General features: G+C 36.9%; 1 protein-coding gene across 1 annotated transcript; it reads right to left on the reverse strand.

Annotated features, from left to right (window-relative positions):
- Window positions 1–3,687: 3,687 nt before the first annotated feature.
- On the reverse strand, window positions 3,688–4,623 carry LOC103415553 (PLAT domain-containing protein 3-like). The gene is made up of 2 exons (XM_008353869.4): window positions 4,475–4,623; window positions 3,688–4,402 (listed from the first exon to the last, which is right to left on the reverse strand). Exons 1-2 carry the CDS (start codon window positions 4,547–4,549, stop codon window positions 3,914–3,916), a joined length of 564 nt encoding a protein of 187 aa, XP_008352091.3. The 5' UTR covers window positions 4,550–4,623; the 3' UTR covers window positions 3,688–3,913.
- Window positions 4,624–16,121: the final 11,498 nt, after the last annotated feature.

Genomic DNA, 16,121 nt, shown 5'->3' on the forward strand with positions numbered 1-16,121 from the left:
CATTTAGCTACAACCTTCTAGGGAGCTCAGCAAACACGGTTCCAATGGTCCTTGGAACCACAACGATAGCACATGTCTACATCCATGGTTTCAGATGCTTTACCCTTATTCTTGAAGTTTGGGGCCTTGGGAGCGAGATTAGAGCGCTTCGAGGCTCGGTTTCCTTCCTTAGATGGGCCTTGGCCCTATTGACCTTGATAGGGTGGCTTCTGGCTGCCCCTACCACACCTATCTTGGTGTTTTGGGCCTTTTTTGTGCTATAATTTGCTTCGGCCACTAAGTGGAATTCAGCCCCATTGTCTAAATTTCAACTAGAAAAATAGTTGATGTCTAAGATTTTAATCTTCCAGAAGGGTGGTATCCTCTTGAAAGTCAGAAACCTCCATCATGGTACTCTTTGGTTCATACACTTGCACAAAGTTTGATTCAAACTTCTTACGACAAGAATGACATTTAGCTACAACCTTATGAGGAGCTCGGTAAACACGGTACCAATGGTCCTTGGAACTACAACGATAGCACATGTCTGCATCCATGGTTTCAGGTGCTTTACCCTTATTCTTTAAGTTTTGGGCCTTGGGAGTGAGATTAGAGCGCTTCGGGGATCGGTTTCCTTCCTTACATGGGCCTTGGCCCTGTTGACCTTGATAGAGCTTCTGGCCGCCCCTACCACACATATGTTGGAGTTTTGGGCCTCTTTTGTTCTATAATGTGCTTTAGGCACAGTAGGTCCAGCTTGATGGTTTTTCATCAATAATTGATTTTGCTTTTCAGCAAGAAGTAAAACAGAGTTTAAATCTAAAACTTAGTGATTAGCCCTATATTATTGATGCAGGACAACATTAGTAGTAGAGAAAGTCGAATAGGTCTTTTCTAGGAGATCCTCTTCGGTCAAGGTCTCATTACAGAACTTGAGAAGTGATTAGATTCGACAAACATCATAATTATATTCATTCACATACTTAAAGTCTTGGAAGCGTAAATTTTGTCAATCATGTCTTGCTTCAGGCAAGAAAATGTCCTTTTGGTGATCAAAGCGATCAGCCAAAGCGATCCAAAGTGCTTGTGGATCCTCTTTAGCAAGGTACTGGGTTTGTAGTGCGTCATGAATATGTCTTCGGATAAAGATCATGGCGGTGGCTTTTTCTTCTTCGCCAACCAGGTCGTCCGTCTCATCTTCAATGGCGGGAAACAAATTCTTTGCAGTGTGGTAGAGCTTCACATCTTGGACCCTCTTAAGGTCGTTCCTTTCAAAGACCTCTATAGCGGTGAAGTCAAGCTTGTTCAAATTCGACATGTTCCTATCACAAAATACATGGACAAGATGTGGTTAGTGTAATGGAGAAAAAAAAAATCAATCTATTCACATAGGAGTAGAACACTCAGGTTCTAACATACATGTATTGGTTTAAATTCACATGAAAAAACTTTGGGTTTTCATGGGTGATGTCTTTAAGAAAAACTTCAGGTTTTCAAACAAGACATGTTTCTAGAAACTTCAGGTTTCGAAATAATTATGAACTTCAACTTCATATGTTCCTGTAGACAAACGCAAATATATATACAGAAATATGCAACAAAAAATATGCAAATAGAACTTCAAGTCTATAATTATAATTAAATTAATTATTTAGACTTCGGGCCAAATTTAATGTGTGGGTGAAAAAATTATAAAACCCAAAAGTACCTAAAAAATAGGCAATTAACACTCGGGGCGCAAAAATTTGGACAAAAGCCCACGGGTGGGCTGAGTGAACTCGTGCATGAGGTCCAGCCTCAAAATTGGGCTTGGATAGGCACAGGCTGATCATGCCCCAAACAGAATTTTGACTACAAGCCCAGTAGCAGCAAACGAGCTGTAAGAATAAGATCCAAAACAAAGACCTATATGGGCACCATTCGGATGCGGCACGGTGCAGGTGCACCGATGCACCAGCTGCAGGCTGGGATTCGGTGTGTCACAACCCAGGGAATCTACAACAACTGCGTAGGCTGGGTTCTACTGCAACAGGGACACTGAGGACACCAAAGCCCAATTGGGCTAGTGTCGTTCGCAGGTCGAGGGAAGTGTCCAAGCCCAAAGGGCTGATACTTGCGGAGAAACAGGCGAAGCCCAAATGGGCCTGGGTTTTTTATCCAGACACCCCAGCGTGAGCTGGGTGAACTCATCGCAGAAGAAGACCGGCACCACCGCTTTAGGTGGTCGTGTCGTGGTGAAAAAAATCACGGCAATTGTTGTGGGCTCAACGGCAACCTATAAATTTGAACGAAGAGTGAAAAACACTCAACGTTGTAAAACCCTAGAATTTTCGATTTTAATTTTGAAAAAAAAAACATCGAAATTCAAGCAATGACTCGTCGCATCAGAGAAGTAGCCGGAGGTGGCTAGCATGGCTGCAAGTCATGCTACTCGACGGTTCAAGGGAGGCGACGCCGTCTGGGCGTTGGGTTTAAGGTTTGGGCCTGGAGCCGTGGCTCCAGGTTCGGGTTCTTGGCTTGGGGGAAAAAGAAGTTCATCGACATGGGTGGGTTTTCAACGAAACCCTAAAAATTCTTTATAATTTTTTTTCAATTCTAGATTAATTCAATGCATATTCAGATAAATAATTGAATGCATGAGCAGATATTTGATGCAATTCATGGCAATATCAAATTCACATAATTCAACAATTATGGATATAATGCATATTCAATTTATGTAGAATCTAAAATTAAAAAAATGTAAAGTTAGGTCATGCATTATGGTGGATATTCATGCTATCAGGGCTACAAAAATATCGAGATAAAAATCATTGTTTTGAAAGAACTTGATTGCATGATGATATTGGTGAACTAGTTTGATGCAAAAAGCTTCCATGTCAAATTCCTAAGCGCAATGATAGGTGTAACATCCCATATCTCCCAGGGGTGAGGATCCTGTAAGCCTTATATATATATATATATTTTCATCTCTACCTAGCACGAGGCCTTTTGGGAGCTCACTAGCTTCGGGTTCCGTAGGAACTTCGAAGTTAAGCGAGTTCACGCGAGAGCAATTCCAGGATGGGTGATCCATTGAGAAGTTCTTGTGTGAGTTCCCAGAAACAAAACAGTGAGGGCGTGGTCGGGGCCCAAAGCGAACAATATCGTGCTACAGTGGAGTTTAGCCCGGGATGTGATGGGGCCCAGGCAGGGATGTGATAGTAGAAGCGTATTGATACGTGTTGTGTCCTATATTTAGCTGACAAGGAAGGGGGTTGGTGGCACAGAGAGAGAATAGAGAGATGTGTTTGTAAGGTTGTGTAGAAGATGTGTTGTTATTCTCCCTATGCAATACCTTTATTTTATAGTAATAAGAGAGAGGAAATATTTCGCCTCCGAGGAATACAAATCCTAATAGGAAAAATAACTAGAATCAAATCTAATCTATAATTTACACCATTACACTTAAATAAGAAATTTATAACAAAATAATAATAATTGTCCCATTTTTTTGCATTGTCAGGGCAAGATACCAATAATTGGGCGGCATTAATGACAATTTAAGACTACAAAACAAATTCCAAACTACACTTTTTTTCTTAGATAATATTTGAGACTAAAATTTTAAATTAAATTAATAAATAAAATAATATATCAGTAATAGAAAATACATGCATTTATTGAAACTTAATTAATAATTTTATTATCGACAATTACATTATTTAATTTATAAATTTTAATTTAAAATTTTGATTACCTTAACATTACCGAATGTTACAGACCACAGTTCTCATTACCGAACTTTACAGATAACAGATCGGAATTCTAATGAAGTTCATATTTTTATATGTTAATATAGTCTAAATTTTACACAGCACCGCTCACCTGAATAAATTAACACGGATTTGGTAACCAAAACAACAACTCATTAACCCCGGACCCAAACAATTACTTAAACAGTAGAAACCAAACCTCCTGAACCGGACCGGATCATCCGACGCTCAGTACGACCCCGTTTCTCAGCACCCTCGATGTCGGAGTTACAGTAGTTCCTGATGGCGGTGAGCTCATAGGGCCACGTATCGGTGGCGAGCCACTGCTCGACGGTGAACAGCTGTTGATGGCAGGGAATATGGGCCCCTGTGGAGGTGACCTCGACGTAGTTAACGTACCAGCCGTGGTGGGGGCTGGAGCCGTCAGAGGTGAGATTGAGAGCGCAGATCGGGGAGTCGAGGCAGGGACCTCGGCTGCTGAATATGTCGAGATTGCCCCTCTCGAAGTAGTTGTAGCCGGGACCCATCAAACCGCCCCAGGCCTCGAGGTTCGTGATCTCGAAGCCGTATCCGTACACATCGTAGAGACGGAGGTTGACGTTGGAGTCCGTCCCGCCCTTTATGATCGACCCCGTGCGAACGTACACCGTGTACACACAATCCGGGTCCTGCAATTACCCATATTATTATCAAACACCAAAAATTAAATCAGAGAAAATGAAACAAAAATGGAAACTTACGTCGGAGAAAGCGATGGTGAGGAGGGAGAGGAGGAGGGAGCTGAAGAGATAGTTGACGGAGTTGCTGGATGCCATATTTGCGAATTGCGAGGGTGAAGCCTGGTCGAGTGAGTGGTATATTATTTAGACCTTTATATAGTGGAAAATGATATGCTATTTTGACTATTGTGCACACGTTGATGTCTGTTTTGGAAGAGATTTTTTAGTGGAATTGTTACACGGAATGGTACATTACGTGTCGTTATATAAATAGTGAGATATATGTGTTAAAAAGTTAATAATTTAAAAAATAAAATTTATCACCACTTACATAAAAACAGATGGTGTACCACATATATTCCTGTCACAATAAAAAATTTCTTGTGTTTTAGGGGATGATTTAGTCATTTGGTGTGAATGATACAGGTTGGCCCATGTATTTCTGCCACTTGCCATCCTGTAATCATGAGATAAGGACGACGTCGGGCTTGGTAAACTATTATAATAAGGTTAATGCTAGGGTTTAGGAAAGGAGGGTGTAATGCTTAGAAAATTAAATTTTTAAATTAAATTTGTAAATTAAGTAATGTGTTATTCATATAAAATGACTATGTTTATTAACATTTACGTAATAATTCAATCATCAATTTTCATATCATTTAATTTACTAAATTTAATTTACAAATTTAATATACCTAACATTACTTCAAAAATATTACTAATGCTCACCTGGCTTTTTGCTTTTTTATTCCTCGTGATGCTTACCTTTTGTAAGTTGCACTTTTTTTTTCTTAATATTCACGTTCGATTTAAATTGGTTCTCTGTCCCTTTCCCTATAAGATCCATTGATAACATTTTGTTTTATGATAAAACAAAATAAAAGAGTCACACGAAGAAAGAATAAGGCAAGTGATTTTTTACCACAATAATAAAAAAGTGTTGAGCTCTTTCATGATAACATGAGTTTGAATCATATTGGTGGTTAATTTAACATTTAATCTAACATAATCCATCGTATAACCAAAAAAAAAAAAAAGAAGGAATTGAATCCACCCTTAATAAAAACTTTATTATTGCTCACATTATAAACCCGAATTGAATCGACCCTATACCCTCACCTTAATGTAAATTAGATTAACTATCTTTTGTCAAAACTAGTGTGTAAAATCTTCTTCTTTTTTAATGTCAAAGAGTGTAAAAATCGAACTGAGTAGAAATTGAGTTCTCTCCTCTGTGAGAGTTTCTTTCTCTCTGTTGTGAGAGTACTTCTATGAGATCTTCTTCCAGGCTCTTCGGTGGCACCGGCCCTAACTTCGGTTGGGGTCGGGTGCTGTGGCCTCTTCTTCCTTTTCTCGTTCTTTTCTCCATGCATCTATTGTTGGTTCTCCCTAATTTTCTATTCGGCCTTTTCAATTCCTCCAACTTCGTGGGTTCTCTTCTTCCTGATTCTTCCTTGCTTCGTTTTTCAGCCATGTCTTTTGTCGAGATCGTGTGTAGAGTTCCGGCACTTGCTCCAGCTCGAGTGCATTCCACACCACCATGTTCTCCTTTGTGTTTGCCACTTGCGGCAGTGTTGCTTGGGACTTGTTCTAAGCTTCCAACTGGTGATTGGCTTCTCTTGCTTGGATGCCGATTACCCATAACTTATGGTTGTGCGCAGGAGACGTCAGTGAAGAAGATGATCGGCGGTGGTCGGGGAATCCAATAGCTAACAATTCCTTGGATCGTCGGTGGAGAAGGCAGTGATGCTTCTCAGATGTTCTTTGGTTTTGGGCTTTTGGGCTCATTTTCTGTTTATGTTGTTTTCTTTCTGTTTGGGCCTATTTTGACTGTGTATATGTGTTATTGGACCTTTGTCTGTTTGTAAGTTTCTATTTTGGTTGGAATAAAATCTTTCCCTTGACCAAAATAAAAAAAAGAGTGTAAAAATAATTAGTCATAGATTACTCTAGACGCTTTGTGTATTGCTTGATTGGCCTCTAAAACTATTATGTGCAATACAAAATCTTGATCGCAATCACCGGATGCGAGAATGTTGTTTGATTTGACCAAAATAAAATAAAAGTACTGTGGTTTGGACCGTTAGTACATCAGCTAAGCGACGAGAGACCGAACTTTCCTCCACATATACGTTTTTTTGTCGCACCTTCATTATTTACTTTGGAGAAAGTTGTAGAACTTTCAAGCATGCTTTTGTTTTGGTCGAAAGCATGAAAAGCTTTATACAAAAAAAAATAAAAAAAAATAAAAGAAAATAAACACACACATGAAAAGCATATTAGAATGATATTTGTAGAATTATGAGTGATCAAATTGATGTGTGAAAAATATTACAATACATACAAGGTTATTTTAATTTTATTGATGTAGGAATTATATACTAATAACAATTGGAAATTACATTCGTATATTATATGCTACAATCACGGAGAAAATTCCCAATTAATTAATGCTATCCTAACATCATCATCCCCATGCAAACTAAACGAGCTGGATCCAAAACAAAGAAGACCATGATGAGGCTGACGAAGAGCTTTAGTGAGAAGATCGACTGGTTGATCACCAGAAGGAATGTAACAAACACGATGACTACAAATAGCAACTTTCTCACAAACAAAATGATGATAAAGTTTGATTTGACGTGTGCGAGCATGATGAATTGGATTGGCTGAAAGGTAAGTAGCGCTTAAATTATCACAATGTAGTAAAATAGGAAATGTCAAGCGAACCCCAATTTCACCAAAAAAGGATGCAAGTGGTCTCAACACATGCATGAGCAAGGGAGTGATACTCAAACTTAGCACTCGAGCAGGAAATAGTGGGCTGCTTTTTGGAACACCATGAGATGAGATTAGAACCCAAATAAATAAGATAGACAATTGTGGAAGGCCTAGTATCCAGACAACCCTCCCATCATCATCTGAATAAGCATATAAAGTAGCAAAAGTTGTTTGAGGATGTAGATGAATACCAAAACCTAATGTACCTTTAACAAATGGAGAATCCTTTTAACAACTATCAAGTGAGCAATGCGAGGAGAACTGATATACCGAGCAACAATGTTGACCACAAAGGAAAGGTCAGGACGAGTGAGGGTAAGATACTAGAGAGAACCAACTAACTCACGAAAAACAGTGGGAGAAGCAAGCAAAGAGCCATCTGCAATAATGAGAGGAACTTTGGCAGCAATAGGGGTCGAGGTCGGCTTACAGGAAACCATACAAAACTTTGTAAAAAGATCATGAGCATATTTAAGTTAATGAACATGTAGGCCAGCGGAATCAATAGTAACCTGTAATCCCAAAAAAGAATGGGGCCCTAAATCCTTCATGCCAAACCGCTTGCCAATGAGACCAATAAACTGAGTACAAGATCTGAAGAATTGCTAGTGACGATAATATCATCCACATACAGATGCAAAAAAATAGTGTGGGTGAGATGCTGAAATATAAAAAGAGAGGAATCAACAGCACTTTAAATAAATTCAAAGGACAAAAGGAAAAAATGAATCCACGAGGAGCATGTTAGAGACTGTAAAGAGATTTGTGTAGGCAAAAACCATGATGAGGATGGGCATGATCAATAAATCCAGGGGGCTGTATAATCTTCATAAAGAAACACATGGAGAAATGCATTTTTGACATCCAACTGGCTTTACAGCCAATTTTGTAAAACATCCAAATTGAGAATGGTGCGAATAGTGATAGGTTTAACAACATGGCTAAACGTCTCATCATAATCAATATCTGGTCTCTAATGAAAACCCTTGGCCACAAGACGAGATTACGCTTAATCCGGAAAACCTAGTTGCAGCCAACTGTGTTTTGATTGGAATTAAAGGCACAAGAGACCATGTTTGATTATGTAAGAAAGCATTAATTTCCTCCTTCACATAGCTGAGTAACTATAGGATATAGGTGGATATGGCAGTTGATGAGGTAGCCACATTACTGTCTGAAAATGTGGGTACAACATTGGATGTGGCGTGGACATGCTAGTGGTTGGTTTGATGGTCATGAGCCCAAATTGCTAGAGAGAGGGCACGGGCTAGATTAAGACAGCGGTTGGAAGGCCAAGAATCTTGGAATAAAGGCGTTAGATCAGAAATACGACTGAAATGCCCTGGCCCTATACAACCAATGTGGGCTCTAAGTCAAGTGTGGGCGAGGAGACAGGAGGATTAAACCTGGGGTGTTCCTAAGGTCTGGACCTTATAAATGAACCTTGCATGCAGACGAAAATCAGAAGGTGGCGATTTACTGAGCTCAGGGTAGAACCGTGTTGTTGTGACCTGGTGCAATTAAAATTTTTTCTCAATTTTTTTATTCACTGGGTAACTTTTAGTCGTAGAGAAATGAGGAGATAGGTAGTTAAGGGATTTGGGTGTGGTGAAGAGGGAAAGAGAGGCGGAGAGAGGGAGCTGCGTTAAAAGTCGATTTCAGCTGGATTTAAGGTGCGTTGCGACTGTGACTGGGTAATCATGTAACTTTATTTATTTTTAATTTTTATTTTTTTGTTCATTGGGTTTGTTCTTGTCCTTGAGAGAGGGAAGAATTAGAGTTGTCTTCGCAGGAAAAAATATGCAGAGAGATAGAGCTAGTGAAGGGTATGAGGGCTCGGTTTGTGTAAATTGAAGCTATGCTTGGGTTAGAGTTGACAAAGGTTGTTCATCCATAAACTCTAAAGATATCGAGATTGTTCAGGTTAGTCTCTGAAGAAATCTAGAGCCTCTGTTATAATATATTTTCACTCTGTTTTGGTATTTATAATTTTGGAATTTGAATCCATAATGGTGGGACCACCATTGGATTTGGTTGAAAACGTGAAATTGGATTTTAGATATATAGGTGCAAAATTTGTGATGGTTTGTGATAAGTTGTGTTGTAGTTATATAGATTTGTAGTAAGTAGACATAGAAGTATAATTCGATGGGTGATGAGTTAGAAACAGACGAAATTGTGGTGCACATAAAGGATTACCACTTATCAATAACTTGTTATTACCCATTAAACTTTTAAACTAGAGTGATGTTCTAGATAAAGTCGGATTACCACTATTTGTGGCTAATTTTTAATAAAGGGTTTTAGCCCCATTACACTAGATGTACTAACTACCAAAGCTCTTGAAAGTGCTTTCGTTAATGGATCCGCCAAGTTATTACTTGATTTAACACAAACAATATTAATAACTCCATCAATTATTAATTGCTTGACATATTCATGTCTCAAGCTAATATGTCTAGACTTTCCATTGTATACCTTATTGTATGCTCTAGACAAAGTAGCCTCACTATGACAGTATAAAGAAATGGATGACATTGGTTGTGGCCATAACTCTATTTCCAATAACAAATTTCTAATCCATTCAGCTTCTTTACCTGCTGCCGCTAATGCTATAAATTTAGATTCCATAGTTGAATATGCTATACATGTTTGCTTCTTCAAAGCCCTAGAAATTGTTCCTTCGACAATTGTAAAAATCCACCCTGATGTAGACTTATTATCATTAGCACTTGTTATCCAACTTGCATCTGAATATCCTTTAAGTAATGCTGGAAACTCATAGTAAGTTAAACTCAGGTTAATGGTTCTTTGAAGATAACCAAAAATTCGATTTATTGCTTTCCAATGAGCAATACCTGGATGGCTAGTGTATCTAGAAAGTTTGCTTACTGCAAATGCGATATCTGGCCTGGTACAATGCATGGCATACATTAAACTTCTAATTACACTAGCATACTCAAGCTGTGCAACGGACCTACCAGAATTATTAAACAAAGTTTCACTAGGGTCAAAATGGGTATTTGCTTCTTTTATTTGTAGATGCTTAAACTTAAGAAGCAATTTTTCTATATAATGTGACCGACACAAAGCGTAACTCCTACTATGTTTCTGTACTTTAATTCCCAAGATAGTATCTACTTCATTCAAGTCCTTCATCTTAAATTTTGAATTTAGATACTCTTTAGTTTTAGATACACCTTTCATGTTTGTACCAAAAATTACAAGTCGTTGGCATATAAACATATAACAACACCATAATCATTTGTGAATTTAGAGTATATGCATTTATCAGCATTGTTATGTCTAAATCCATATGATAAAATGACAAAATCAAACTTTTCATGCCATTGTTTTTGTGCTTGCTTCAATCCATATAATGACTTTACTAATTTACAAACCTTTTTTTCATTCCCAGGGAGAATAAACCCTTTTGGTTGTTTCATGTAGACTTCTTCATCCAAATCACCATTTAAAAATGTTGTTTTCACATCCATTTGATGCACATGCAAATTATATAAAGATGCCAATGCAAACAATATTCTAATTTATGTGAGTCTAGCTACTAGTGCATATATATCGAAATAGTCTATTCTCTTTTTCTGCTTAAAACCCTTGGCAACCAGTCTGGCTTTAAATGTTTGAATAGACCCGTTTGTATTGTATTTTCTTCTAAATACCCACTTACAACCTATTGCTTTTGATCCTTGGGGCAAGTCTACTAAAACCCATGTTTGATTAGATATTAATGATTCAAATTCATCATCTATAGCCTCTTTCCAAAAGGCTGCATCTCTTGAAGTCAATGCTTCACTTAGACTTTTAGGATCATCCTCAACATTCAACAATATGGGTATTTTCTTAAGAACCTTTGTTCTATTTGCTTCGACTAAAAATACAATAGATTGAGATGAAATAAAATCAGAGCCTACAATCTTTTCTTTTCTTACCCTTTGGCTTTTCCTTGGTTCATTAACAATTTCAAATTGTTTTCTTTTCTCACCTTGAGAATGACTAGTAGACGGATTAGGGAAAGGTGTTTGATCATTCTCTTTTCCAGACAATGAGTAGTCATAATAGAATTTATTTTCTATAAATTCGACATCTCTAGACTCAACTATTGTGTTTGAGTCTAAATTAAGCAACCTATATGCCTTTGAATTTTCTGCATATCCTACAAATATGCTTTTAATTCCTCTTGGACCCAACTTGGATCTCTTAGGATCGAGTGCCTTATAAAAAGCTACACAACCCCATACTCTCAAATATGACAAATTTGGTTTTCTTCCTTTCCAAATTTCATATGGTGACACATGTGTATTCATAGACGTAATTCTATTGTGTATATGACATGCAGTAAACAATGCTTCACCTCATAAATCATCATAGAAATAATCATTTCAGTGAGTGTCTTATTTTTTCTTTTTGCCAAACCATGTTGTTGTGGTGTATAGGGTGCAGTTCTTTGATGTACAACACCATGCTCTTCACAAAAAATATCAAATTCATGTGAAAAATATTCACCACCTCTATCACTACGAAGACATTTAATTTTCCTTCCCTTTTGGTTTTCAACTTCAGCCTTATAGCGCTTAAAACACTCAAAAACTTCATCTTTATTAGACAATAAATAAACATAAGTAAACTTAGAACAATCATCTATAAATGTGATAAAATATCTTTTTCCTGCTCTTGTTAAAACACCATTAAATTCAAATATGTCCGAAGGTATTAAGTCTAATAAATTTGTATTTCTTTCGGCAATTGGAAAAGGTTTCTTAGTCATTTTCGGTTGAGTACATGTTTCACATTTATCATTATGATCATCATTGCAAGCAATTAAATCAAGTGTGCGCATGTATTTTAAAAATCTAAAATTTATATGTGCTAAACGTAAATGCCATAAATGAGAGGAAGATTCATCAATATAAGCAGAAGAATTCACTTTATTATTAATACTTAGTTTGAACATCCCATCACAAGAATATCCATTCTCAACAAATATTCCATTTTTTGACATTATTAACTTGTCAGACTCTAAAACAGTCTTTATACCGTTCTTACATAATAAATTTGCAGACACAAGATTCTTTCTAATTTCTGGAACATGTAGTACATTAAGCAACGTCCATTTCTTCCTAGAAGTAAACTGAAGTTCAACGGTTCCTTTTCCTAGAACTTTGGCAGAATTATAATTCCCCATTAAAACTTCTTGATTGTCCGTTGATGATTCATATGTCTTGAATTGTGCCTTGTCATTGCACACATGTATAGTAGCCCCTGAGTCGAGCCACCAATAAGAGAATTTTATTGCCGCCGCCATATTCAGTTCGGTAATCATACCAATATGCATCATTTATACCATTACAACAATGTTATCAATTCCAGAGTTTTCCACCATATTTGCGTTATTGGTCTTATTGGCATATTCCTCACTTGCTTTTCTGTGTTTACAATCACGAATATAATGGCATTTCTTTCCACAATGGTAACAGACACCATTTGCATTCTTTTGATTGTTGTTGGAATTGGTCTTCTTAAACTTCCCTTTGTCAATTTTGACTTTGAAGTTCTTTTTATATTTGTTTCCTTCGACAATGTGAACATTAGAGAAATCTTAATTTGCAAAATTCTTATCACTATTTCGAGTTTCCTCTTCAATTTGAATACCCTTTTGCAAATCCTCCAAACTAATAACTTCCACCATGTGTAGAAGTTTCTTTCTATAGTTATTTCATGTTTGGGGTAATTTTGCCATAATAGCCCCAACTATCATAGGATCCGAAATAACTATTTTAAGTTCACGAAGCTTTGAGACCAAGACCAATAATTCATGAACTTGGTCTATGATGAGTTTGTTACCAAACATAGTGAATTCATAATAATTGAACATTAAAAATTTATCGGTACCTCTTTTTTTCATTGTGTACTTGTGTTCAAGTGCTTCCCAATTTTCCTTTGGAGATTGAATGTGTGCATACAGGTCATATAAGCGACCAAATAATGTTCCCAAGATGTGTCCTCGACATACCAATTCATCTTCTTCACACTTCTTTCGATCGGCAACTATATTGTCCGAGTCTTTATCACTTGGTTCACAAATAGGCTCCAATTTCAGATTCAACACGTATATGACATATAGAACAATAAGCATAAAACACATCTTGTCCTACGATCGGGTGAAATTTGATTCATCAAATTTGTCTAACTTGTAGACATCTTGATTGATAATCTTCAAAGCCATGTTATCAGATTTGTTCTCCATGACAAAAATAACACTTTAAGATTGTTTGAGTAAATGTAGAAATTTAGAGAATAATTTGAATGATGACTTTGAGGTACAACTTGAATTATTTCCTTAAAGTGTTATTTGCCCCTACTCAAATGAGTTTGCTAAAGGGTTCTTGGCAAATCACTTCCAGAATACAATAAAGTATGAAATATTCGATTAGCAAAACTGAATTATATTCCCTTAGAAATAACTAGAAAGAAATTGTATGAATGTGATGGAGAGAGTAGAGAGCAAGGAATGTAGAAATAAATTTATGAAATTATGTGTGAAACATTATGCCACAATAGGTATTTATAGGCATTAAAGCACTCGTTCATCGAGTCCTTTTATTTTAGTTAAAGATATACAACCCTTCTTAATAGTGTTGACCCAAAAGACATGTTTTCTATTTAGAATTTTTCAGAAAATAAATATTGATTATTTATATCTTTTAATTCTACTCATACAATTTGAATAAGCATCATGTCTTTTAACCAAACGTTGTAGTTCAACCAAAAGATACAAGGTTGAATTAAATCCAACATTTTGGTACCATCATTTTGGTACACACATGCTGCACAATGCAGCACCAATAAATATTATATATATATATATATAATATATAGTATGTCACATGCTACAATGCTTCACTCGAAGAGAAGCAACGGTTGGGCAAATACCTAACTTTTCAGCTAACAAATATATAAATATATTCTTGAAATATTCAACATGAATTCATTGAATGTGTATCAGTAAATGTTGTATTAAAGACTAATGAGAGATTGTTTTCTTGGTTTTATGGTGAATATGGCTTAACTTGCTGCAAAAGTTCCATCAATCTAAAACTGCAAAAACAAACTAATTGCATGTATAATTACATGGAATCTTGTGATATGGTCCGCTTTAGTGTGTAGTTATCATCACTCTCTAATGATAAATAAAATCAGGGACAGAACCCGAATTTTATAGTGGGGCGGGATGCTCGATTGATTTTTTCGTTCGCTTGGACAAACAGAACCAAATCTTCAACTATCCCCTAAAACTTTGATATAACCTGTATGATTCAAAAATATTTTTGAAGTACTAAAGTCCATTTACCATTTTCACTAGTAGAAAAAACACTTTGCGCGACGGAAATTTGCGCGACAGAGAAAATATAGTCGCGCAAAGTATGTTTGCGCGACGATAAACACAAAGCGTCGCGCAAATCTACTTTGCGGAACGGCACTTTGCGCGACGTAACCTTCGTCGCGCAAAACTGTTTTGCGCGACGAAGGTTACGTCGCGCAAGATTTTGGCGCCAAACGAAGCATATTTACCGCTTTTATCCCAACTTTGCGCGACGCATATGGGAAATGGTCGCGCAAAACTACTTTGCGCGACAGAGATGGGCAGTGGTCGCGCAAAACTACTTTGCGCGACGAAGTATTGCGTTGCGCAAAGCTGTTTTGCGCGACCACTGCCCATCTCCGTCGCGCAAAGTGAAAATAGAAATTATTTTCCTTCTGTCATTTATCACACTTATCACTCCAATTCTAACACATTCACTCAAAACTGAGAAGACCCAACAGTTCAATCATCACTCCAATTCCAAGACTTCACTTCACTCACTCTCATCACTCCAAAGGTAAGAGCTTCCTTTCCCCCACAATTTTGCTACTTTTCAAATTTTCATTTATTTTGTATGACTTTTTTTCTTTTGATTTAGTGTATCTGTTAGTTTATTTTAGACAAGACTCTAGGAATATGTAGAAATTGACTCAAGAGGAAAGTGTAGAAATTGAAAGCTTTGAAGCAGTTGCCATCTGATTTACTAAAGCTAATTAAGATTGGGGAGTGAGTCAGATAGAGTGACCATCTAAGCAACTACACCAAATGGAAATAAAGAATTTAATACAATAAATTGGAAAGTTATAGAGAATATATGATATTTGTAGTAATTTTTAGGTCCACTTATGTTCCCTTCTCTTTTCCCATGAAAACTGACAAAGAAAAGAAATGAAAAGCTTGAAGGACAAAAATATCATGAGCAGGGGAGAATCGATCCCATGCATCATTCATTCTTCGTTGTCCAGTTCTATTGGTTAATGTTGAGTTTTAGGAGGGAGAAGAAGATAAAAAATGAAGGACAATACTTGCATTCAATGTTATGGTGTAAAAATGAATATTTCCTTGTTGATGGCTTTTAGAATGAAATGGAATTGTAAACTATGTAACAGAGATAGGCTTTCTAATTTAAATACCTTGATGATACAGGGAGGTGGAAGTGGGCATGAGGCTGCACACGCTGGATTTGTGGGGAATGGAATGCTAACTGCAGCTATTTGCGAGGATGTTTTTGCCTCACCACAAGTTGATTCAATTATAGCAGTATGGTGTCCTGCAATTTATAGCTTTAATTGGAAGGGAACCAAACCCTATTGATTTATGTACAATTGTTACATGAGGGACTCTGATATGATATAATTGTATAATTTATAGGGCATCCGAGCTGTAACTAGTATAATTTGAAGGAGCAGTCTGAAAGGCCATTGCTTGGGTTGTGATTGATATATTTATCATCATAGGGGTTTTGAACTCCTTCAGGTTGTCTTCTTATTGTGCAGGTATAATTTC

The sequence above is a fragment of the Malus domestica genome, chromosome 15 (genome assembly GCF_042453785.1).
Source record: "Malus domestica chromosome 15, GDT2T_hap1".
Taxonomy (NCBI): domain Eukaryota; kingdom Viridiplantae; phylum Streptophyta; class Magnoliopsida; order Rosales; family Rosaceae; genus Malus; species Malus domestica.

Coding starts and splice junctions, on each gene's coding strand:
- LOC103415553 (XM_008353869.4), bottom strand. CDS start 4,549: ATGGCATCCAGCAACTCCGTCAACTATCTCTTCAGCTCCCTCCTCCTC. Junction 4,403..4,474: donor TCACCATCGCTTTCTCCGAC/GTAAGTTTCCAT, acceptor GGGTAATTGCAG/GACCCGGATTGTGTGTACAC.